General features: G+C 45.0%; 1 protein-coding gene across 2 annotated transcripts in view; it reads right to left on the bottom strand.

Annotated features, from left to right (window-relative positions):
- LOC119970497 (endoplasmic reticulum aminopeptidase 1-like) overlaps positions 1-26,071 on the bottom strand; it is a 111,909-nt gene that overhangs the window by 18,737 nt on the left and 67,101 nt on the right. For both annotated transcript variants that reach the window (XM_038805223.1, XM_038805221.1), the window contains exons 9-15: positions 24,471-24,602; positions 20,973-21,053; positions 16,910-17,079; positions 13,184-13,263; positions 10,692-10,875; positions 6,695-6,851; positions 4,945-5,129 (exon numbers count right to left, since the gene is read on the bottom strand). In XM_038805223.1, coding sequence (XP_038661151.1) covers positions 4,945-5,129; positions 6,695-6,851; positions 10,692-10,875; positions 13,184-13,263; positions 16,910-17,079; positions 20,973-21,053; positions 24,471-24,602 — 989 coding nt within the window. The remainder of the gene's footprint in view (positions 1-4,944; positions 5,130-6,694; positions 6,852-10,691; positions 10,876-13,183; positions 13,264-16,909; positions 17,080-20,972; positions 21,054-24,470; positions 24,603-26,071) is intronic.

The following is a 26,071-nucleotide window of genomic DNA, read 5'->3' as shown; positions in this document are numbered from 1 at the left end:
CCAGGTGCGGGCCTCAGATTTGTTTCCTCCTCCGGAGTGGACTCAGACCAGCATACCAAGGACTGTGGAGAGTCCTCCCCAACAAACTATTCATGCCCCTCCAACATCACTGGTGAGGACATCGGACTCGGATATGGATACCGCAGCTGTACCCCTGCCGCCGGAGGAAAGGGGCAAACCGCCACTCAGGCGCTCACATCGGAAAAAACGGGCGTCTAGCCATTATACCCCCCCCACAAACACACACATTGGAGGCAGAAGTGGAGAAGCCGGGCCCGGCGCAAAAACGAAGCAGGAGACCTGTGAGGCACGAGGACCATGGGGCTCCTCGGACTTTGGGGGGAGGGAAACCGGCAGCATGGCAGCAGTGGGCGCGGGAGCAGCAGGAGCTGCTTCAGCGCTCCTTCAGGGAGCTAAAAGCTGAAACCCTGGAGCCGTTTAAAGCCTCGCTAGACAAGCTCATGGCGACTCAGACGGCTCAGGCCGCGGAGATTCGAAAGCTGCAGCAAATGGCTTCGGAGAACGAGGACGAGCTCCTGGGCCTGGCAGTGAAGGTGGAGTCGCACAAGGCGCTTCACAAGAAATGGTTGGCAAGGATGGAGGAGATGGAGAACCGCTCCCGCCGGAAAGAACCTGCGGATTTTGGGCCTCCCGGAGGAGCTGGAATGTTTGGATTTGGGGGCCTACGTGGTTCTGATGCTGAACTCGTTGATGGGTGCGGGGTCGTTCCGGGGACCCTTGGAGCTGGAGGGTGCCCATCAAGTGCTGCTGCGGAAGGCCAGGCCGAACGAGCCGCCCAGGGCGGTGCTGGTCCGCTTTCACCGCTTGGTCGACCATGAGTGCGTGTTAAGATGGGCGAAGAAGGAAAGGAGCAGCAGGTGGGAGAATGCGGACATTAGGATTTATCAGGACTGGAGTGCGGAAGTGGCGAAGAGAAGGGCTGGCTTCAACCGAGCGAAAGGAGTGCTTCATAGGAAGGGGGTCTGTTACAACCGGCTCACCTCTGGGTCACTTACAAGGACCGCCAGCTCTACTTTGACTCTCCGGAGGAGGCCTGGGCTTTTGTCCAGGCAGAGAAATTGGACTCGAACTGAGGACTGGGGGGCTGGGGAAAGATGTACATTGTTTGGAGGCTCTGTCCTCCTTGGTATCCTTTTGCTTATATTGGCTGTGTTTGATGTTGCCTTTTCGTTGCTCTTGAATTTTCATCTTTTGGGGCTGTTATTTATTTACCGTGGCGCTTTTTTTGTTGTTGTTCCACTGGTGGGGGGTTGGGGAGCAGTTTGAGGTCCCGCTGGGTCATGTGCCCGTCTTTTTCCCACGTGTTGGGTTGGGGGGCGGAGTTCGGGGTGGCTTTCTTCCCGCGCCGGAGGAGTTGGGGGCGGGGCCGGCACTGGGAGTGGGGATTGGTGGTTGTGTTGCATTGTGGGGGGGGGGAGGTCGTTGGTATGGCAGGAGGAGCCGGGGTCAGCAGGAGTCGGCTGACTTCCGGAAGTACAATGTTAGGGGTAACGCAGCTAGGGGGGCCCTAGCTTGGGGGATGGGGGGGTACCGGTTTGCTGCTGTAGGGGCTGTAAGGAAACGGCTGGTGATGGGGAGGGGGGGGTCTGCCACCGTGGGGAACGGGCTTGGGGGGTTCCCTGGGCACGTGGTGGGTTGAGGGAGAGCTATGTCTGATCGGCGTGGACTGAGGGGGAGGACCCCCCAGATTCGGCTGGTCACATGGAACGCGAGGGGGCTGAATGGTCCGGTGAAGCGGTCCCGGGTCTTGGCACACTTGAGGGGGCTTGGAGCGGATGTGGCTATGCTCCAGGAGACGCACCTCAAGGTTACAGATCAGGTGAGGCTAAGAAAAGGTTGGGTGGGACAGGTGTTTCACTCAGGGCTCGATGCGAAGAACCGAGGGGTGGCAGTCTTGGTCGGTAAGAGCTTGTCGTTCGTTGCGTCCAATGTGGTGGCGGACAGTGCAGGTAGATATGTAATGGTGAGTGGTAGACTTCAGGGGGAGCGGGTGGTCCTGGTCAATGTGTACGCCCCCAACTGGGACGATGCGGGCTTCATGTGGCGAATCCTGGGCCTGATCCCGGACCTGGAGACGGGGGGGGGTTTGATCCTGGTTGGGGAGTTTAATACGGTGCTGGATCCGGCTCTGGATCGCTCGAAGTCTAGGACGGCGGCCTCGGTGCTGAGGGGGTTCATGGATCAGATGGAGGGGTGGACCCTTGGAGGTTCTTGAAGCCGGGGAGTAGGGAGTTCTCCTTTTTCTCCCATGTTCACAAGGCTTACTCCCGGATTGACGTTTTTGTTGTCAGTAGGGCGCTAATCCAGAGAGTGGTGGGGGCGGAGTATTCGGCGATAGCCATATCTGACCATGCTCCACATTTGGTGGATCTGGAGCTGGGGGAGGGGAAGGACCAGCGCCCGCTATGGAGGTCAGATGTGGGGCTTTTGGCAGAGGAGGAAGTGTGTAGGTGGGTCTGTAGGGGCATAGAGGGGTATCTGGAAGCCAACGACAATGGGGAGGTGCAAGTTGGGGTGGTTTGGGAAGCGCTGAAGGCAGTAGTCAGAGGGGAGCTGATATCCATTCGGGCGCACAGGGAGAGGGCTGAGAGGGCCAAGAGGGAGAGGCTGGTGGAGGAAATGGTAAGGGTGGATAGGAGATATGCGGATGCCCCGGAAGAGGGGCTTTTGAGGAAGCGGCGCAATTGCCAAGTGAGTTTGATATACTGACCACCCGGAAGGCGGAGGCGCAGTGGAGGAGGGCGCAGGGGGCGGTGTATGAATATGGGGAGAAGGCAAGACGGATGCTGGCCCACCAGCTCCGGAAACGGGAGGCAGCGAGAGAGATAGGGGGAGTCACGGATGTAGGAGGGAACTTGGTGCGGGGTGGCAAGGACATCAATGGGGTGTTCAGATCCTTTTATGAGGAGCTGTACCGAGCGGTGCCCCCTAGGGAGGCAGGAGGGATGGACCGCTTTCTGGAGAGGCTGGAGTTCCCAAGAGTGGATGAGCGGGTGGAGGGTCTGGGGGCCCCAATCGAGCAGGAGGAACTGATGGAGGCGCTGGGAAGTATGCAGACAGGGAAAGCGCCGGGATCTGACGGGTTCCCGGTGGAATTTTACAAGAAGTTTTCCGATCAGCTGGGCCCGCTGCTTGTGAGGACCCCGAATGAGGGTCTGTCCAGAAGAGTGGAAGATGTAGTCCCGACGGTTATCCATGAGGACCAAACGGGATTTGTAATGGGGAGATAACTGAATGCCAACGTACGGCGGCTCCTTAATGTTATGAAGATGGCGCCGGCGGCTGGGGAGGCAGAAATAGTAGCATCAATGGATGCGGAGAAAGCTTTTGATAGGGTGGAGTGGAGTTACCTGTGGGAAGTGTTGAGGAGGTTTGGGTTTGGTGAGGGGTTCATCAGCTGGGTGAGGTTGCAGTACAGCTCCCCGGTGGCGTGTGTGGTGACGAACGGGAGGAGGTCGGAGGACTTTCGACTTTCCAGGAGGACGAGGTAGGGGTGCCCCTTGTCTCCCCTGCTCTTCGCGTTAGCGATTGAGCCCCTAGCCATGGCGCTGAGGGATTCGAAGAGTTGGAGGGGGATTGTGCGGGGAAAGGGGGGTTCTTTTCTTGTTTCGGTGTAGAACCACACCTTGTCTACTTTAACTGTGGGGAGAAAATTTGTTGTTGAAAAACCTGAATAAAAATTATTTTTAATAAAAAGAAATGTACCTTTTAAGAAATGGAGCTGCTCATGTTACTGGAGTGATGTCAGAGTGTGGATGGAGCTGAGCTCTACTTTTTAGTTTCAGTTTTGAGAAAGCGCTTGGGTGTGTCTGTTTTTTTTTCCACTGAGATGCACTGCTGTTGATCTCTGCCATCCAAAGACTATCTATGGATCATTTGGCGAACTCAGAATTGTAAAAAGGTCTCAGTATTGAATGTAAAACTAATGTGCTCCTGTTTGAAGGTTTGTTAAGTCTTTTGGGTGTAAAAGGACAGCATACAGGTTATTTAGTGTTGTATTCTTTGGGGGGGGGGGGGTATTTGATTTACTGGTTGCTAAGGTATTCACTATTTGTTTTAAATAGATTAACTCGAGTTCATAGAATAAACATTGTTTTGTTTTAAAAACCACTGGTCCATTTTCTGCTGTACCATACCTGTAGAGTGAGCCGTGTGCTCCCCATACCACAATCTATTAAAAGTTGTGGGTGCAGTGAACTCCATAATACATTTTGGGATTCTCTAAATCCTGCCCATAACACCACTGTACTACCCCAAATGATTCTGGCTTCAACTCTACATTTCACTCTCCACCCCCCCACCCCACCTATTGTCAATCAGGAATCTATCTAACAATGTGGGATTAGAACTCATGTTCCTTGGGTTAATGGTCCAGGTATCTGGATTACTAGTCCAGTGTTTTAACCATTAAACGGCTTGATTGAGATATGTAGTATAATTGCTATTTCATACAAAGACTTGGATGTTTATCACAAGCACAAATGGCAAGGGGGGCGCAGAATTCCCCGCAGGGCAGGGCAATGCCGAGGGGGTGCTTCTTTGTTGAGGTCCAAGGGTTAGGAGGAGTTCCACGTGTGTGTGTGGTAGGGAGGGGGGATCTTTATTTTAATATTAAGTTCCGTTAGATTGGGGCGCCAATCTAACGGAACTACCCTGCTGGAAGGCCAATGTTTCCAGCGGGATAGGCTCTGTCAGCATGACGGCGTGGGACCCGCCTTCAACTTTTTCCTTCTCAAAGTGCTGGAAAATGTGGCGGGAAAAGCCAGCAGGGCAGCCAGCGAGCTGCACACCGCTTTTCTCACTTGCCCCAACACTTTGGGGAAAAAACAGAACCCCAGCACCATTGTTTCGACAAGTACATCAATATAATAATTATGCTAGGAAAATGCCAATATTTATTACCAGTTACCACTTAGCACCAACCTCAATGCACCATTGGACTCCATCCACTTCCTGAAATATTCATCAGCCTTTTCAACACAGGGCTGGTACTTGCGAACACAGGCAAATACCAGAAGTGAACTACGCAGCAACCGTTCAGGAACAGAACCATCGTCACTCCATGATTGCTGGTCTATCAGGTTCTTCAATAAATTGACTATGTACGCCTGATGCAGAATAGAACAAGAGAATTAAGTTGACTGTTTGTGTTTTTGATGGAACTTATCATTGTTTTTCCACTGTACTGTTTCCAGAAAGAGTATGAAAGACTATGGATCATTCATAGCATTGAGCAACATTTAAAACCTGGTTTGAGAGGTTGTCCAGCCATGTTGCAGCATGCCCTACAGCAACAGTAAAAGAACACTCATCACATTAAAACCGAAATAGTTTTAGACTCAGGCCAAAAGTAAATAGAACACAATTTCTCACCGACCTACGACCTTTTCAGGGGCTTTTCACAGTAACTTCATTGAAGCCTACTCGTGACAATAAGCGATTTTCATTTTCATTTCATTTTGAAAATCAAACTTTCACAATCATCATGTAAAAGCAAAAATGGGGATGTTGGATTACCATTAGAGGTCAGTCTGAAAATTGAACCTGGAGTATAAACAGCTGTCCAGCGTCTATAGCAGATTTTCTTTTGTTGGTCACCCAATTTTGAATTGATAAATGGGCGATAGGCAATCAAAAAGCCCCAATATATCTAAAATGAAAGTTCAGTAGTGGTGAATTGTCATGCTTTTATAATGTCACTGCTACATGATATATACCAAAAAAACAAAATAATGAACAAAATTATTTTGCAACATCGTTTTGGTCTAACTGAATACTAAGTTAACATTTTTACTGAAAATAAACCTAACGGTGCCAACTTATTTTTTTTAATATGGAGACACCAAATTATATTTCCCAAAATCATTAGCTTGAAGATGATAGAAAGGTCGACAGTGAGGATGATATAAAATTAGCCTAAGATGGAGAAAACCTACATCTAAAGCAAAGCATTGAAAAAAAAAATCAAGTTGTATATATTTACATACTTACTCGGGTAGGTGACACTCCATTTTACATGTTAGTTGCACATTTGGGGCACATGCATGCAACAGTATTCACAACACCCGGTTTAGGTTGGCTAGGCTAACTATTCGTGGCCAGCTGTTCCTTGGCAGAAGGTAGAATTTCAAGAAGGTGGTGAGAAATGGACCCTGTGGGCAGCAGTCCTGTCTGATGAAGGGAAACAGCTCCAACTTACTTCTCACTGCTGTACATGACTAGTTGAGGTACTCCACATCCAACAACACAACCTGTGTTAACCTGCCACTTTGAAAAACTCCAAATCTCCCTCAGAGGTTTTGAAGGTTCCATGTGGATTGTCCAGTAAGTATGCTTACCAGAAACCGAGAAATAATGGCTACCTGGACATCCTGGTGAAAGGGCAGCTTAAAGTTTTGCTTGTAAAAATAATGAGCTTTATGGGGCTGAGGCACTGCTCGAAATTAACTCATCTCATGGATCCAGTCCTTCCGGCCTCCTTTAAATGATTGAGTTCGCTGATGCTTGGGAAACATGGCCTCCATAAAAAGGCTGTTAAACCAGAGGAGTGCAGTCTTTAAATGGTTTCACTGACAAACACCTCCATAGTGTCCAAATACATCAGTACTAAATTGTACGGGGGAAAAAACACAGTCGGTCACACAAAACCACATGTCATTGTAATGAATTGTACCTTCATTTTATTTTCAACTTCCACCATTTCTCTCTTCTCCATAAGCTTATAAATGGGTATGAGTTCATTCATGCCTTGGAATACTGGCATGGTGCTGACTTCATTCTTCAGATATAGGGTCAAGTCAAGGGCTTTGTCTAGAGGCAGCTTCCCTATACTAATTGACACAAAAGTTAACAAGGCAGGGTGTTGTGAAAGCCATTTCTACACAGTATAAGTCACAGTTATAATGAACGACTGCTGGCTAAACAATTGCTTAAAAGATCTGATGGACAGAACTGTGGTAGCATATGGAAGAGTTAACAGATACCAAGCATAAGACAAGCGCTGCATTATTGATCTTTACTTGTTCGTCAAATAACAGAATAACATAAAAACAGCAGCTCAGGCAGTACTTCTTTCTTTCTCCATAGAGGTTACCCGACATGATGAGCATATCCACCATTTTCTGCTCTTGTTTCAAATGTCCAAAATCTGCAGTATTTCACTTTTCGTTAAACTACAGAATTAATTTAGGACCTTTCTGGTTATTCGGCACCACACACCGTACTTATTCACTGAGCCACCGGAGAATAATTCACACTGCATTTGTCGAATTGGCAACTACAGTGCCATAATCCAGCGTTACATAGTTAAATGTGACATTTTCACCAAAAGCAAACAAGCACAGGGAAGTCAGAGGCCAGAAATTGCTATTTAGCCTATTGAAGCTCTTAACTAAACAAAGTGCATTCCTCATCAATAAAGTACTGAGTATTGATTTTCTTATCATATGAATTACAAGAAATAGAGTGGAAAAACGTGTTTGTGCAATTTAATGGATATAAACCACAGTAAAGAGCTTGCACCATAGTAGACAAGTAAATAATCCATGAAGACGGAATGAATCAATTTCGATTTGATTTTATTAATTATAAAACTTCTGTGAATTTTGTTTTCATTTTTAATATGCTTAGGCTTTATTCTATGATATGGTAAAGATTGCTAATATATGTATATATTTACATTTAAAGCTCTTTTCCATGCAGCAGCATTTCAGGATCAAATTCCATTCTAGCACATGTATTATTACTTTGGAGCAATGGTCACTCAACCAAGTGATTTTAATTTGTGAAATGACTTGTGAAAATCAGATTCTTAATGGCCCTTAGGGACCGTGATTGCAATTTCACAGGACACATGGGCAAAGCTGAGCCTCTGCATTCCAATCAGGAAATGGCCAGAATACAGAACAAATTGGCCACATCTCACCTTAGAAATTGCACCCTCCTCCCTTCTGCTAAAATCTCAGACAGCCAACACTGCTAAGGCTCTGGAGTGGCAAGCTGTAACAGAACCTCTATTTGGCATCTGCAAATTGCCTGATGAATTCTAACGACGCTGGACCTTCAAAATCATGACGTGGAGATGCCAGTGTTGGATTGAGGTGAGCACAATAAGAAGTCTTACAACACCAGGTTAAAGTCCAACAGGTTTTTTTCGAATCACTAGCTCTCGGAGAGTAGCTCCTTTCTCAGGTGAATGAAGTGATGGGTTCCAGAAACACACATATAGACAAAGTCAATGATGCAAGATGATACTTTAAATGCGAGTCTTTGCAGGTAATTAAGTCTTTACAGGTCCAGACAGTATGACCGGAGAGAGGGATAACCATAGGTTAAAGAGGCGTGAATTGTCTCAAGCCAGGACAGTTGGTAGGATTTTGCAAGCCCAGGCCAGATGGTGGGGAATGAATGTAATGAGAAATGAATCCAAGATTTCTGAAGCTGATGGTCAAGTTCCGTACATATGTCTATGGCCTCAACCAAGACCTTGGATTCATCTTCTTTTACTTGAGAAAGGAGCTGCACTCCGAAAGCTAGTGATTCAAAACAAAGCTGTTGGACTATAACCTGGTGTTGTAAGACTTCAAAATCACAACAACTCTTTACCAGCAGAACGAGCGGCTGTTCAAAGGCCAAAATTGACTTTTAAAATTCCTTATCACGTTAGTCCTTCGACAAACCCGTGGCCTGAACCACCGAGAAGGATAAGGGACAGAGATTTTTTACCATTTCTGCACAGAATGCTGGTGAGGTGAGCTACACAGCCGGATTTTCTCACCACATTGGGCAGCACTCTGAAAATACTTTGAGAAAATACAGAGGAACGGCCCAGGCCATCATGCTGGGGGTGCGGGACTGGGCTGGGCCGAAAGAAGCTGGCAATGTTGGGAATCCCAGGAACAGGGTGCCATTTTTAAAGGGCATCCCAGTCTCTGATAGAAAAAAATAAGAACCCCCTTCTCCCCCCCACCCAAGCACGAGATCCCCCCCACACCCACATTGGCAAACCCCACCACCACTGCCCCCCGGGTATGGGGCACACCCCCCAATGTAGCTCCCCAAATGGGGCCCCATAGCCCTTTCTCCTAACACAGCGTAAGGGGGGAGTGTCAGGGTACTGCCTGGCCAGATCCCTCTCCCTCTTGTAGCTACACTTACTTGTGCACCCCCGGTGGGTTCTCATCACCTGGTTCACATTTTTAAAAACCTGTTGTAAATCTCACTGACGTGACATCACATTGGGGGGGGGGGGAAAGCTCCTGATGTGGGGGACGATATGGCAGGGAAGCCCACTAATTTGTATTGAAATATATTGCCACGAGATTCCTGACCATCCTCGGCCAGAACCTCATCACATCACTGACGGTGGGGATTGGAAAATGCGATCTCGCTGGCAGGATTCTCATTTTCCAGCTTTCGTGGAATTTTGTGCCTGCACGCCATTTGTGTTGGCAGTGAACGTGGATGCAAAATCCTCCTGAAGAACTGCAAACACATGAAACATCGCCATCTACAGGTTCCCCTCCAAGCCACACACCATTCTGACTTGAAGCTTTATCACGGTTGCTTCACTGCTGCTGGGTCAAAATCCTGGACTCCTTCTGAACAGAATTATGAGGGTATCTGCACCAGATGTACTTCAGTAGTTGAAGAAACCAATTCCCACCACCTTCCCACGGTTAGTTATGGATCAGTAACAAGTGCTGCGTTACCCATGAAATAATACCCATTATTTAAATCCCATGAAAGGATTATTTTTTTTAAAGCATTATTATGCAGTATAGCACCTAACCCGGATTAATCGTCACTCTAACCAAATGCTTCAGAGTTGACCTTGGTAGGTGCTGGAGTACAGAAGGACTTAAAAAAACTGTGCTAGATTCTAGTAAACATGACACAGATTTCCTAGTCAACAAAATCATGTCAGTGTTTGCAAAACTGGGACTCGTTTGATAGCGTATAATATTCATGCACTGAGCAACTAACCCAATCCTGGAATCTGCAATGGAAGCAGTCAGCTACTATACTTCTGAGCTTTATGTTCCCATGTTAAAGGCTGGATAAATCAAATTGGTGGTTTAGGCTTGAAAGTGTGTGTGACGATCTCTGTAGCAAATAATCCACCAAAATGCACAGACACAGAATGGCTACTTGGGTGAGGTAACATAAAGCTCTTAGTGCACCTCAACATGAGTCACTATCTCCAAGAGAAAAAAAGTAAAGACTTGGGTTAGGATTTCCCAGCCCTGTTGTGGCAGGACCCGCAACCGGAAATTCATTAGATTTTGATTTTCGGCGGGACTGGATGATCCTGGCATCAAACGATGCCGGAAAATCCCACGCTTGGCAAAACGAACATGAAATCGCCTCACCAGAACATATTCAAAGACATTCCCAAAATTCATAAAACAACAGAAAGAGGCCACTCTGCCCAAAATGTCCAGTATGTTCCACATCAGCAGTAATCCTAATCTTATCTGGCTGCCATGACATCATTCACCGCCCATCGAACATGGTGAATATTTTAAGGACACATAACTCAAGGAAATTTGTCTCTGTGTCATTATCTTTAAGAACCAGGATGCCTGAGCTGAAGATACCACAAAACATTTCCTTATGAATCTCCTTTCTAAGCAAATGACGACTAGTTGAAAGGCATTAACATTCCTTACCTGACAAGCTGGAAGACATTGTTAATAAGATTGGCTCGATCATTGCTGCTAACGACTGTGTGATTTTGGCTCAGTAGTTTGATTAGGGCATCCCACCCATCATTTTCGTAATGCACAATGTAATAGCCATTCATATCCACATTAAACTTTATCCAGTTCACTTCCTCAGGAAGAGTGATAGCATCTGAGTGGGCGAGAAATCAAATCAAAACCTTCCTATAGAATAATTCTACCAACAAAATAAGTGAAAAGCACTTTTAAACAAGCATTGTCAATTTTGCGAGTCTCTATAGATCACACTTAGAAGCAGCCATTATCTGTGGTTTTAATCTTTTCATAAAATCTGGTCTTTACAAAAGAAATCAAAGAGGGCATATTTGAACAAACTTATATTTCCTCCTTCAAGCATAGACAGTCATATTTCATTGCATTGAGCATGTTGGAGCCAAAAAATCCTCAACTCCTCACTAAAATACCCAGGCTCAGAGTGAGTGTCAGCAGTGATCATCCATACTGGTATAGCACCATAAGAAGAAGCATAGAATTTCTACAGTGTAGAAGGGGACCATTCACCTCATCAAGTCTGCACCGACCCTCTGAAAGAGCACCCTACCCAGACCCACTCCCCCACCCTGTAACCCCACCTAATCTACACCTATTTGGATACTAAGGGGAAATTTAGCATGGCCAATCCAACTCACCTACACATCTTTGGACCGTGGGAGGACACAGGGAGAAGGTGCAAACTCTACACAGGCAGTGACCCAAGGCCGGAATTGAACTCGGATCCCTGGCGCAGTCAGGCAGCAGTGCTAAGCACTGTGCCAATGTACCACCATATAATTAAAAGTACCAAAGTATCATTTTCCCAATTGTTCAAACATCTCGCTGGGTGACTGGAAACAGGAAGGTTTCAAATGTTATTCCCCCACCTACGTTCAATTAGGTGGAGTTAGCTGAGATTAGGGTAGGGATGCTATGAAAAATCAGCCTATTGCTGACTGGTATCTCGTGATCTCTCCTGGGAGAGCATGCATGTAGACATCAATCAAGATCTATTCCACTCAGATATACAGCCCAGATGCACGCCCCAACTGTAAAGCAATTATTGGCCCGTAACTTCCTCAGCGTGGCAATCTCCAGCAGATTGCCATACTCGACGTACTTACCCACACAGGCCGCGGGGCAGGGGCCGGGTGAGGGGTGGTGTAGTGGGTCTTCTGGGGAGTTGTGTGTGTGTGTGTGTGTGTGGGGGGGGGGGGGGGTGTCTTGTGTGAGACTAGGTCTGGGTTTTTAAAAAATAGCTACTATAATAGTTACAAGTGTTTTGTTTCCTATAACTCCTTCAGAGTAACTGAGTAACTGTCAGGATAAAACTACCAAAAGCATCCAAAGTCAGCGATGTAAATTGCTTCTGCTGGATGGTTCCCAGCCCAGTGCAATTGTCCAGAGGAGGTTAGCATTTCTAGGCAATTGTCGCGTAAACCCTTACGTGGGAACATCCGAGAGGGATTCCCCAGCACATCATTGGGGTACGCCCTAAATTCGACTCTGGGGAATCCAGAGGTTATGGGCCAATATCTTTATGAAATAAAAGAAGAAATTGCAACTGGAATGGTTAACTAGTTAAAATTTGTAAATGGAATGTTGTTGATTATTGCAAAGGGAATAGAGTATGAAAGTAAGGATGTTTTTTTATAGTTGTATAGGATGTTGGTGAGATCACAATTAAAGTATTCCCGTACCAGCCTCCCCGAACAGGCGCCGGAATGTGGTGACTAGGGGTTTTTCACAGTAACTTCATTTGAAGCCTACTTGTGACAATAAGCGATTTCCATTTCCATTCCATTTCCATGTGCAGTTTTTTTCTCCTTATTTAAGAAAGGCGATAAGTGCATTAGATGTAGTTCAGAGAGAAATCACCTGATTAATATTTGGAATTGGGGGTTATCTTATGAGGAAAGGTTGAGATTGTGTCTACTGTAGTTTAGAAGAATGAGAGGTGATTTTATTAAAACATATAAGATTCAGAGGGAGCTTGACAAGTAAATGTTGAAAGGATGTTTCGCCTCGTGGGAGAGACTAGAACTTGGGGACACAATTTTAAAATAAGGGGCCTCCCATTTAAGATGGAGATGAGGAGAGTATTTTTCTCTCAGAGAGTTATGAATCTTTAGAACTCTCTGCCCAGACAGCAGTGGAGGAAATGGCAGAGCAGGCCTAAGGGGTCAAATGGCCTATTCCAAATTTGTTTATTCGCATCTACATTGTATATAAATTCGTGAAATTGATGGAAAAAAATAGAAAATAACTCAAAGAATTACACCTATGCTGATTCCTAATATTTACAGAATATTTTAATATCTCTTTTACAGCATTGGTAAAGTTTGTGTGCATCAGCATATTGACTCATCATATTATTGGAGCACATTGGCAATATAAGAAGTGTCGAGAAGTTCAAATCATGTTAAAATATAATAAACGTCATTTACCTTTTTTAGTCCTCATCAAGTGCCTCTGGATGGTTTGGGAATGACTTGTAATGTACGTTAATGGAATTTGCCACAGATAACTACAAAAGAAACATAATAAAATAAGATTTTTTTTCCCGGTCACATTGGCTTTGAAAGCAGACCAAGGCAGGCCAGTAGCACGGTTCGATTCCCGTACCAGCCTCCCCGAACAAACGCCGGAATGTGGCGACTAGGGGCTTTTCACAGTAACTTCATTTGAAGCCTACTTGTGACAATAAGCGATTTACATTTAATTTAATTTCATGTTTATGAAGTAATGGTGGGAAATGAAACACTTCTCCGCTGTTGTACCCAGTATCAGTATCAAGCATCCCAGGTCAGCAGATATAGTTATAGAATTAGTCCAATTTATTCTGGTCACAAAAACTTATCTGGAGAAACATTTGTTCCATCACAAATTTACATTGATCATACTGGGGATTGTCACCTTCGAACCACATTCTGTGCCGTGGACCTATTAGGACTTCAGATTGCACAAACTGAATTCATTCAGAGGACGCACCCGACCGCGTCCCGCCAGAATTGGAGAGGGACGCAGGTGGTAAAATCCCAGGAGAGACCTCCCCTGGGATTTCTGACAGCCGATACGCCTCACGAGGTCTCATCAGATCTCATGAGATGTTGCAATTTGGATACCTCCAGCGATCTGGATTCCACCCAGCCTCACACTATTAAGTGAGTTTAAGAACCACTTAGCTGTGCTAACGCCGAGTCGAATGGCCACCCGGCATCTAACAGCCTCGCCGGGGAAACCCAAGCTGCTTATAACTTGCGTTCTACCCACCATAGCCCCTGAAATTGCAAGTTTGATCCATTGCTGTAGAAAAAGGGGAACACTTAAGGAACATGGATCTCTGAAAGGGAGAAGATTCATCAAAGTTTGGGAAGTGTGAACTACACCATCCAGTCTCCTGTAATTATTAACCTAATCTCTACGTACCTGTTGTTATTTCACAGCTTTATGTACATCTCCAAATTGGCAGGTCAATGTGATTATAATGTGATATTTCCAAAAGGCCTTCAATAATGTGTACCACAAAAGGCTAATATGCAAGATATGGGCTTAAGAAATTGGGGCAATATGGATGGAGGATTGCAGACGGGAAACAAAAGAGTTGAGTTGTACCGTGTAATAAATTGGCAGGGTTTAACTAGTCAAGTGCCACAAGGATCTGTGCTGGGGTCTCAGCTATTTACAATCTATACTTATGACTTAGATAAAGAGACTGAAAGTAAAGTATCCAAGTTTGCTGATGATATAAATTTAGGTGGGAATGTAAGGTATGAGGAGGACAAGAAGAAGTTGAATCCGGTGTCCAGAGCCCATTAATAGAATGCAAATGGGTCATTTTGATCCACTTGCATCCTCCTTTCGTCCAGGGCTCGAACCTCGATGACGCCGCTAGCGAGAAATGGCCCCGACCCTGGATTCTCTGCCGCATTGGAACTCCACTACCGGTGGTGGACTGCATGTTCTCAATGCTGTAGAAGATTGCTAGTTTGTTAATGCTTCATTATGACACAAGCATCAGTTTGAGATTGGTACTGATTTGGGTCAGACTGCTGGCTCCATGTCGTTCTCTGAAAAGGAGGAAAGCAGCTCCATGAATGCCTCTTTGTGCATTTCAACAGAATTCCACTCACCAATAATCAAATAGCAACTACATTTCAACTTTAAACTTCTTATGGGAAGTCATCTCACTGCTGACATTAAGATTAAAAATGAAATTTCATATATTCCTAAGCAACTAAGAAACAAAAAAAGTTCCCACCACAACATTGATATGGTATTTATCATGAAGCCAAAACAGTGCAGACTAGTCACAGAATATGACCATATGCCATATTCCTCAATTTGATTCAGGAAAATTCATATCTGAATTGTACTAAACAGCTTTCATGACGAAAGGCAAAAAATGCTTTCATAGCAATGCAAAATGCCTGGTAAAAGAAACCTCCTAACCATACCAATCCCTGTCAAGGCTTGCTTACACATGCAAAATGGTCAATTGGATGTGGCTATGGAGCCTAGAGGGGTCATTGTGCACCTGATGAGCACCTTCAGGAGCTGGGGCATGGGCAAAGGGATTAAAATACCCAAACCGTAATAAGATTGAAAACTTCACACATTATAACGGTGTTAACAAAATATCTTGGGATGTGTAGGTTATTGATTTGACATTTTTTATTAGTATTTAGGTATTTCAAACTACATGGAATGAGCAAATATTTCAAATGTTCATTACCATTTTCTGTTAATTGTGACAGGGCTAACAGAATGGGATTGTGTGAGCTAGAATTCCTGAATCAGCACATGACTAAATCTCATCAGTGCCATGCCAGTATTAGCTTTGATTTATCTATTTGCGTTGCTACTTCAACTTTGTTTTGAGCAATAACATTTTGCACATACACACAATTTTGTAAAAGGAATGGATATTGTCATAATATACACATCAGTATATAATGGTGCAGAGGCACACACTGACTGACACACTGCAAGACCAATCAACACACACAACACAGCAGCCAATCACCAGTTAGGGCACGGTCACTATAAAGCCAGAGGGCACTAGTTTTCCCGCTCATTCGGGATGCAGCCTCTAGGACAGACAGAGCCCGCAGTCAGTCTCACAAACATCTACCTTGTGCTAGCAGTATAGGCTGGTCAGGTTAGGCACAAGTCTTCAGTCAATCTAACATAGTGTCGACCCACAGGGCAAGTATGTTTAACAGCTCTTAGTTAAATAAAATAAAGTTGTACTATTACAAGTGTTGGTAGCCTGTCTATGTTACTGCTAAGGTAAACGAAGTCTCCACAAATCCGGAGTACCCAACACATCAGATATATTAGTCAAAGTAATATTCAGAAACAACTTTATAGCTAACTTGGGAGTTAATTTTGGCAATGTTGCATCTCTTAAAATAGCACATAGAAGAAAGTTACATAAACATAAGAACCATCATCTACTAAGGTTTAATTTATCATGCGCTCTCCCCAATCTCAAAAAAAAATTCTACTTCCCGCAACAATTATTGTGGCTTATCGGAGCGTGACTGCCAATCTACAATTAAACAATGGAGAATTTTGGCTGTGATTTCATGTACACTGGGAGGTGAGCTAAGATTGCTCATATTGGGCGGCACAATAGCACAGTGGTTAGCACTATTGCTTCACAGCGCCAGGCTGCCGGGTTCGATTCCCGCTTGGGTCAATGTCTGTGCGGAATCTGCCCGTTCTCCGGTTGCTCCAGTTTCCTCCCACAAGTCCCGAAAGAAGTGCTGTTAGGTCATTTGGACATCCTGAATTCTCCCTCGCCGGAATGTGGAAACTAGGGGATTCTCACAGTAACCTCATTACAGTGTTAATGTAAGCCTCCTTATGACAATAATAAAGATTATTACAGATTATTATTATTCATTTTGCATAGAAGGTTTTTTTTTTAAAAGCGGAAAGGTAAAACTGAAAGAGGAAACCATCAATACATCTGCCTGGATTTGATTCAAACACAAGAGCCAAGGTGAAACAGCAATGTGCTAAATCACATCACCATGCAGAATTTTTGAGTTATTGGTTTTAACATTTGACAATCAAGTTCAGTTTTTGCTTCATAAATATCAAAGGTGAAAGATCAATTGCAGGGCGAGGAGTGGGTAAATTTAGAAATGAATGAGAAATACTACCTTGCAGATTCAGAATTTGGATCTTGGAAATTAGAACCTTTTTGATAATGTTCCTGTTGCAATAGTACTTGTCTTCCTTTCACTGTAACAGTAACCAGTGGGAATCCCTTCTGAAGTGTCCAGGTGTTCATCATTGCTTTGACATCAAGGATATCTTCCATAAACCATTGCTACGAAATGAAGATAAGAACACAAATTGAAATGTTTTACACAATGCCAACTGTTTGTTACTGAAACTGTCAGCTCCGTCTTCTTGGTTACTCCTGGTCATATAGTAAATCTCACAATACATTATAACTATACTGCCATCTTCCATTCTTCCTAGGTACTACAGATTAGCTTCATTCAATCCACTTAATTCAAATTATTTGACAACTCATTCTTTTGAACAAAATTCCCACATTATAATATTATTTATATTTTTTAATTCAAATTATTTGGAATCTGTAATTGTCCTTTTTCTGTGTCTTTGTTCAGTTTTCTTGTTCCTTTACTGCTTTTTTCAACAAATCAAGGGGGTGAAATTCTCCCATCGGGAGACTAAGTGCCGACACCGGAATGAAAACCGGACTGTTTCACTCCGGCGTCGGAGGCCGCTCCTCGCCCCCTATTCTCCCACTCCCAGGGGGCTAGGAGCGGCGCCGCATCAATTACGTGCGCCGGGCCTTGGTGCCACGTCAAAGTGGCACCACGTAAATTACCCGGCCGGCAGCGCGTACATGACACCACCCGCGCATGCGCAGGTTGGCCGGCGCCAACTCATGCATGCGCGGTTGCCGTCCTCCCGCGGACGCCCCGCAAGACATGGAGGACTGATCTTGCGGGGCGGCGGAGGAAAAGAGTGCGTCCTTTAGAGACGCCAGCCCGCCGATCGGTGGGCACCGGTCGTGGGCCAGACCCCTATTGAGCGCCCCCCTGGTGCTCGATCCTCCCTCCCCGCCCCCCCCCCCCCCCCCCCACAGGCCGCACATGCAGCGTTCGCGCGCTGTCCAGGTGTGGTTGGCGCCGGCGTGAACCCGTCGGATTGGGCAGGCCGCTCGGCCCATTCGGGCCGTAGAATCGCCGCTCGCCGGTTCCAACGGTCTCCGAGCGGCCTGTCGTGAAACGTGGCATGCCGTTTGGGGGGGGGGAAAGAGTGAAACGCGTGCGGGTGCCAGGGCGGCGTGGCGGGCTCGCCCGGCACTCCCACGATTCTCCCACCCGGCGTGGTGGTCAGAGAATTGCGCCCCAAATTATACTTTCAATAAAGTGCTTTCACGCATTATTGACCTTTAGTTTTCTGCTTGCCGTCATTTTGACTTGATATACAGAATACTAGTCTTGAATGGCACACTACTTTGTGAATGGAATTAATGCATTTCAAGAAATAAAGTTGGTGATATCTTCATAATTAACTGGGGAATTATTTTGAGAGCATTGTCTGGTTAAAGTTGGGTAGCAAAAGCGCAAAACGAACATGAAAATGAATCCTGAAGGGGCTGCTTCACTGGTTTCAGTCAGCAATCCCTTGGCTTGTTGGTAATGGTAGAGTCAGAGAGGGCCATGGGGTTACAGATTGTGGTTCAGTACAATTCTGCTGCCGCTGATAGTCCACAGCACCTCGTGGATGCCCAGTTTTAAACTGCTCTATCTGCTCTGAATCTATCTCATTCAGTAGTACGGTAGTGCCATACAACATGTTGAAGGGCATCCTTGGTGGGATGATGTGGCTCTGATTTCACAAGGACTGTGACAGTCATCCCTACCAAAGTTGTTACAGATAGATGAATCTGTGACAGGTAGACAGGTGAAGGCAAGGTCAAGAAAGCTTTTCCCTTTTGTTTGTTGATTCACCAATTGACTGATACGTCCTTCAGGACTCAACCATCTCAGTCAGTAATGGCGCCACTCTTGGTGATGGGCATTGAAATCCCCCACCCAATATGCATTCGGTGTTCTTGCCTACCCTCAGTGCTTCTTCTGAATGGTGTTCAACATCGAAGAGTACTAATTCATCAGCTAAAGGAGGGTAGAGGTGGTAAACAGCAGGCAGTTTCCTTGCCTATGTTTGACCCAATGCCATAAGAATGTCTAGGGCATCTCCCTCCTGACTGTATATCACTGTGCTGTCATCCATGGTGTGTCAGAGATAGTGGTGGAGCTGTAAGGTATACTTGGTGAATATGTCTATATCAGGCTTTTGCTTAACAAATCTGTGGGACAGCTCTCCCAATTTTGGCACAAATCCCCGATATTCAGGAGATCTTACTGTGGGAGGTAGGGTGTGCCGGTGTCATTTCCAGTGCCCAGGCCTGATGCCAGGCGTTCTGTCTGGTTTTATTCAATTTCAACTTCACGGTGATGGCTTGGTACAACTGCTAGACCATTTCAGAGGACATGGAATGTCCAGACGAAGTATGGATGGCAAATTTCATTCTTCTAAAAGGACATTTGTAAACCAAACGGGTTTTTATGACAATGTGATAGTTTTACTGTAGTAATCCATGGGAGGCAGGAGTTCCGTCACCACACCAATATTTATTTGCAATAACGATATTACAGGAGCAGCTACAAACAGTGCTGCTAGCAGTCCAGTCAACTTAAGACTGGCTCACAAAGCCTAGACAGGTGCTTATATGGGTCCCCTCAATGAGCTATCATTGAGGGAGCTCATACTCCAATTGGCCAACCAATAAAGCCAATTGGAGTTCATTACATTTACATTCATGATTACTGAGATTTTTTTTTTTTAAACTCCAGATTAATTAATTAATTCAATTTAAATTTCACTGGTTGCCTGTCAGGATTTGCACCTGCGTCCCCTGAGCATTAGTCTGGCCCTCCGGATTACTTCACTCCACACCACTATCCCGTTTTCTAAAAATGTATTTTGTGTTTGTTTACCTGCGTTTCTGACATCGACAGAACCCCATCACCACCTTACCAAGATGCTGATGAGTTCTGATTACCTCATACTAAGCACATGCTCTCTCTCCCCATAATTATGAACTCCTGATTCTGATTCAGCCACTCTAAATGGAAAACCAGTGCATGGATAACAGGTGAGCATAGATTCAAGATGGGCAGCGTCACCGTTGTCTATCAGCCTGGGCAAAATATCCTGCCAACACCCATGGGCAAAATATCCTGCCAACACCCAACGATAATGACCATTTAAGAATGATTCTGGAGGATCAACGGCACCTGCTGAATAGTTCCCCATGTAAAAGAACAGCCTCACAGAGATGAGGCTACAATAGGCAACAATATTGGGAGCAGAAATAGTTTTTAAAAATTAAATATAAATTAGAATGATGAACAAAACAGTTTGATGGAAGAAGTAGGCGCAACTGACTCAAAGCTTCACATTGGGGGTAACTAGTTTGGAGCTCTCTTGGGAGTACAGGAGAAATTGCTGTCTGCTTACCACAGTTAACTCACAGTGTCTATCAAATTGTACATGGAGGGTGATGAGGGAAAGTGCGTGGGATGCTCTCAAAATATGCTAATAAACTGATTTTGACTTATTAGCAGGTTGTTTGTTTATTAAGCATATTGAGGTGCCCCTGTTGAAAAAGCTTTATCAAGCACCATGCACATCACACCTGCATTAGCAAATGATAATTTATGAATTACAAATTTGGTTATCTTATCTATCTGTAACACACTAAACTTTTCTCACAAATCTTACATGGTTATTATTTCCCTGAAGCAAGAGCACATCAAAGCTAGCGGTCATATTTAATCTATCTTTATTCAATAGTTAAAAAGGTAAAACTGTCTGGATTATTTATGGTGGGGGGTTGGTTTTTATTCAGAAAAATGTGCAACATACACTAAGAAACCAGAGAGAACAAATTCATTTGAATGTGTAGAGGTGCAAGAAATGTAGATTAATAAAGGTAATCAGAAAATATACAGAACATTATTTAAATTATTATTTCTGAAAATTAAGTTTCAAATATCTTTTACAGTCAAACATAAAAATCAGACTATTTAACAACTAATTATATTTCAGTCAGCTTCTTAAAATCATCTGTAAATAACACCAACAATTTAGATTTTTTAAAAAATGTTATCTTACAGAACCTGGAGGTAGGTCCGACTTTCTTAAACAAAACTGTTCACTTAGTCTGCTTCCATGCGTATCATCTGATGGACAAATCTAGAAAAAGAAAGGACGGGACTTGCTTTTAGTCAGCTGTTAAAATATGAAATTATTTAAATTATAAGAAAATTAAATAACTGTAAATATAATATAGCCCTCTGCTTAAATCCTTGTAAAATGGCACAACGCTGCTGCCTGTACCCTAATTTGCATCAATTCCCCATTGTCCATCCCCGTTGCTCACTGATCTGCATTGGTCCGCCAGTGCCTCGGTTTTAAAATTCACATCCTTGGTTTTAAATCCTCCTTCACAACCTTGTCCTTCCCTATCTCTGTCACCTCCTTCAACCCTACAATCCTCTGAGAACCCTATGTAACATCATCTTTGGCATCTTATGTATCATCCACTTACTTTGTTTACATCATTGGTAGCTATCCCTCCCCTTGCCCTCCTTTTAAGATATTGTTTAAAAACATAGCATCATGACTATAGTTTTAGTCACTTTCTTAATGTCTCCTTCTTCTACAGATCAAGTACAATCTCTCTCCTGTGGACTCTATTCCATTTCATAACCTGAAGAGTAGTTTTGCAAAAGTACTTGCTCAAGCCCAACCAAACAGTCAATCATTGGATATTTAACTAGCTCTATGTTTTTATAAAACTAACATGGGCTCAATTGCTTTTATTTAACAACTGTTCCAATAATCCTCTGTTTCAGGAAGAACGTTTCTTTCAAACTCTAGCCTCACTCACAGCTGGTTAATTTTCAGCCTGTGTCCATACTCCCACCCTTTTGGAATTAATTTAGCTGAGATAGTGTGAACCCTGGGCGGTATTCTTCCCCCCCCCCCCCCCCCGCCGGGTGGGAGAATCGCCAGGGCGCCGTGCGAATCGCGCCACGCTGCCCCGACCCCCGCACGAGATTCTCCCAACCCCCCCGAAACCAGCGCCGCGTGAATCGCGCCAGGCCGCCCGGAGAATTGCCGCAAACGGCGAGCGGCGATTCTCCGGCTCGGATGGGCCGAGCAGCCGCTTCGACACTACAGGGTCCCGCCGGCGCCGTCCACCCCTGGTCGCTGCCGGCGGGAACTCTGCGGGAATGCTCGGGAGGCAGCCTGTGGGGGGGGGGGGGGGGGGGGGGCTCCTTCACCGGGGGGGGGGGGGGGGCTCCGAAGGGGTCTGGCCCACAATCGGAGCCCACCGCCCAGTTGGCCAGCTTCTCACCCCCCCCCCCCCCCCCCGGGCCTACATTCCGCCGCGGCCGGCCCCTGAACACCCGCGCCATATTGCGTCGGGGCCGGCGCGGGTAAGAAGTTCCCCGCGATTGCACAGGATGGCGCGGCCCAACTGCACATGCGCAAGATTGAGCTGCCCCAACTGCGCATGCGCGGGTTGGCGCGGCACCAATTTGGCACCGCGTAGGGACTCTGGAGTGGCGTGAACCACTCCAGCGCCATGCTGGCCCCCTGTGGGGGACAGAATAGGTCATGCCCGGGCCCTGTTCGCGCCCATTCACGACGAGAATCGCCCCCTATTTTGGGTATTTAAAGGGCTTTCAGTTACAGTGCAGGATTGAGTTGGAGTGGGGTTGCCTCTTGCCAGGGCCCCGGTGACAACCGGAAGCCCCATCCCCACAGCTCTGTCTCCCCAAGTCCACCTTTCCCCCTGTCCTGTCCAAAATGCCCCACCACACCATGCCTGCTCCATGCACACCTCACTGGGGCATGTCAGCCTGGCTCCAGCGAGATTCTCGACATACCTGAATGTCCAGGTCCATCGCTGAATGCCACCCTCTTGGCCTATCTGCAGTACTAACAACGGCCACTGCTCCTCTTGGCACTGCCGCTGTGCGGAGCTGCTGGCCTTCGATTAGCTGGCAGCACTATGAGATTGGACCTCCTCCTAGAGATGTATAGAGTCCCCCCTCTATACTAACTAAAGGACTAGCACCCAAAACATAAAGCAGGACGAGTTGCCTAAGTGGAGGTGAGCTCACCCCTGACATTTGTGCAAGGAGCCAATTTTGGCAATTTGAAGCTCAAAGCTTAAACCTTGAAACCAAGCTGCACGTTGAGCACTGGCCTCTCCCACCACCCTGTAACTCAGAGCGGCAGCAGGATGAGACCCTTATCTGGGCATTAATACCCACTTAAGGGCCTCAATTGAGCCACAGACAGGCAACTATCCTGATGCCTCCCGCACCACTCGGAAAATCGGGGTGGGGATGTGAGTGTGCATGAGCATGCCTTCGATGATCAAGCTCCCTAACTTACACGTTCCCACCTGTGGGTGGCCCATAAAATTCAGCACTTTGATTCACGTGATTGTTACAGATCATTTAACGGGAAGTCAGTTTAGTTAAAATGATTCAATTTCAAGCTGTTTTCCTGGGGTAATTTGCGGAACAGTGGATTAGCATGTAGCCATTTTATCTCCAGGATCCAAGTTTCAAATTGCCAAGAGTGAGCTCATGTACCAAGACTGAACAAATTAAAATTTTCTGACTGGGTCATATGAACTTGAAAAGTTTCTGTTTCTCTCTCCACAGATGCTGCCGGACCTGCTGAGTTTTTCCAGCATTTTCTATTTTTATTTCACATTTTCTTTTTTTCTTTCTCTCCAGTAGTTAAGGTTCTTTGTAAAATAAGCCTGGTGCACAGCACAAAACATTATTCATGACCAACAGACTAATTATCTGCCTCAAAGCTGCCTCATGAAAACTAATAAAGGAAATAGAAACACACCCACTGATCAATGGGTGCTCTAAAACAAGATTATCGCTTCTGAAATTGAAATCAAATTATATTTTGTGAATAAGAAATTTTACTCTGTTTCTGGATGTAGTTTACCTGATACAAGGGTACTTATTGCTATTTTCTATCGGCAACTTGGTTTTCCTTTAATGTATCTTGGAATCACCAACTAGTTTTTCGCACATCTATCTTGGAATCACTAACTCGGATAAACACAAAAGTACATTTAATTTAGATCAACTTGCTTATGGATTGCCGGCACTTCAAATTTTCAGCTGTAACCTTCCCATCCAGAAGATACCCAAGCAGAGAATCTGTTTCCCCACAGAACAGAAAAAATCAGAGGTCAAGACATATCAGCGCCATGCAGCTAACAACATTGGCACGACCACTGAGTAACAGGGACTAGTGTATGAAATAAAGTAAAGCGCATCAAAAATGGCTAATAATTTATGAAGTAACTAATAGAAACTATTCAAAAATGTATCACAATATATTTGGTGATTTACACCAGTTTATCTCTCAATTACTATTAATCCATCCATGACTATTTAGCATCCTTGACCAAAGAGATGTGGCATATAGGAACGATCGTGATTACCCTCAATCATTTTACTGGATGTGCAAAGGACAACAGCATAAAAGAGTTGATATGAATAATCACTCCACAAAGACTGTACAAACAAAAATGATTTTACATATTAGAACACTTGAGCTTACATTAGTCAGACTGTCCCACAGATCCTCGTTTTTTGCATTTCCATAACTATGGTGTCGTAGGTAGTTAATAATGCCAGCTTTAAAAACATCTTCTGTCAGGTAGTCCATCAACATGTTCAGAATGCAAGCTCCCTGCAATTTAGATCAGTCAAACATTATATCCTTAAATCTCTTACATTACAATATTGCTGCATTGTTAAATACAGTACAGGGGCTGTTCAATTAATCTTATAAATATGCTGCAAGAAATGCAGAATGTATGTCAAGTTGTGGAATTAACAGTGTCATCAAGTCCCATCAATTACTGATCCTCATGCAAGTCCCCCAGTTTAATTATTCTTTCACAAATCAATTCTTTGCAAATAAGCCAAAATATTTACTGCAAAAAATACTGTGAAAATGTTATCAGGTTCACAATCGCTTTTCATTAGACAGATAGAAACTACCACAGAATTAACCAAGATTGATATCCATATTGTATTTTTTCCACAGAGGCCAACAATTTAAAGTTGATTTGTACGTAATAATACTAGGTCTCTATCTGGTTATGTTTATCATTCCCTGGTGAGCCTGAAAAGGTAAGAGGACAGAATGTACTTGTCACATCCCCATTCAAAGATCATCTCCTTTATTCCAAATAACCCATGTCACAAGCTCACCACCAATTGCATTCACTCTCAATTTTGTTAATAATCTCCTGTGCAGAACTTTCAAATACTTTCTGGAAGCACATATAGGTAAAACCTGTACACACTCCCCTATCTACCTTACTAGTGACCTCCTCAACAAATGTAGTTAGTCATGGCTATACTTATCAATCCATTCCTTTTGATCAGTTCACACATGTCCATGTAATCACTCACTCACTCCATCTCTCAGAACAGCTTCCCCACAATTGGTATCAAACTGACCAGTCTCTAGTTACCTGATTTCTCTCTACCTATCCCCAGCTTCTTAAACATTGCAGAGGATATTGTCAATGGGCTGGCAATGCTCTGGGGACCTGGATTTCAATTCCATCATTGCAGATGGTGGAATTTGAATTCAATAAAATTCTGCAATTAAAAAAGTCTAATGGTGACCATAGAAACCATTGTCAATTACCGTAAAAACCATTATGGTTCACTAGTGCCCTTCCTGCCATCCTTACCTGGTTCTGCCTACATGTGTGACTCCAGATCCACAGCAATGTGGTTGACTCTTAACTGCCTCTGAAATGACAAAGCAAGCCACTATCGAACCACTACCCAAAAAATCAATTAAAGGGAATGAAACCAGAAGGTCCATCCGCCATCGACCTAGGTACCAGAAAACTCAGCCCTATCGCCTATGCAGAGCCCTCATTACTAACGTCTGGGGGCGTGAGCCAAAATTGGGAGAGCTGTCTCATGGACTAGTCAAGAAAAAGCAAGACATAGTCACATCTACAAAACTGACATCTACCAGGCAATGTGATAAACTGCCCAGATATGTCCTGTACACAATACTAGAATCACTGGGAATCGGTGGGGGAAATTCTCCATTGGTTGGAGTGATACTGAGCTCAAAGGAAGATGGCTGTGGAGGTTGGAAGTCAATCATCTCTGTCCCAGGCCATCACT

The sequence above is a fragment of the Scyliorhinus canicula genome, chromosome 8, assembly GCF_902713615.1.
Source record: "Scyliorhinus canicula chromosome 8, sScyCan1.1, whole genome shotgun sequence".
Classification (NCBI taxonomy): Eukaryota; Metazoa; Chordata; class Chondrichthyes; order Carcharhiniformes; family Scyliorhinidae; genus Scyliorhinus; species Scyliorhinus canicula.
The sequence above is the reverse complement of the archived record's forward strand: the minus strand, read 5'-3'. Positions and strand labels throughout refer to the sequence as shown.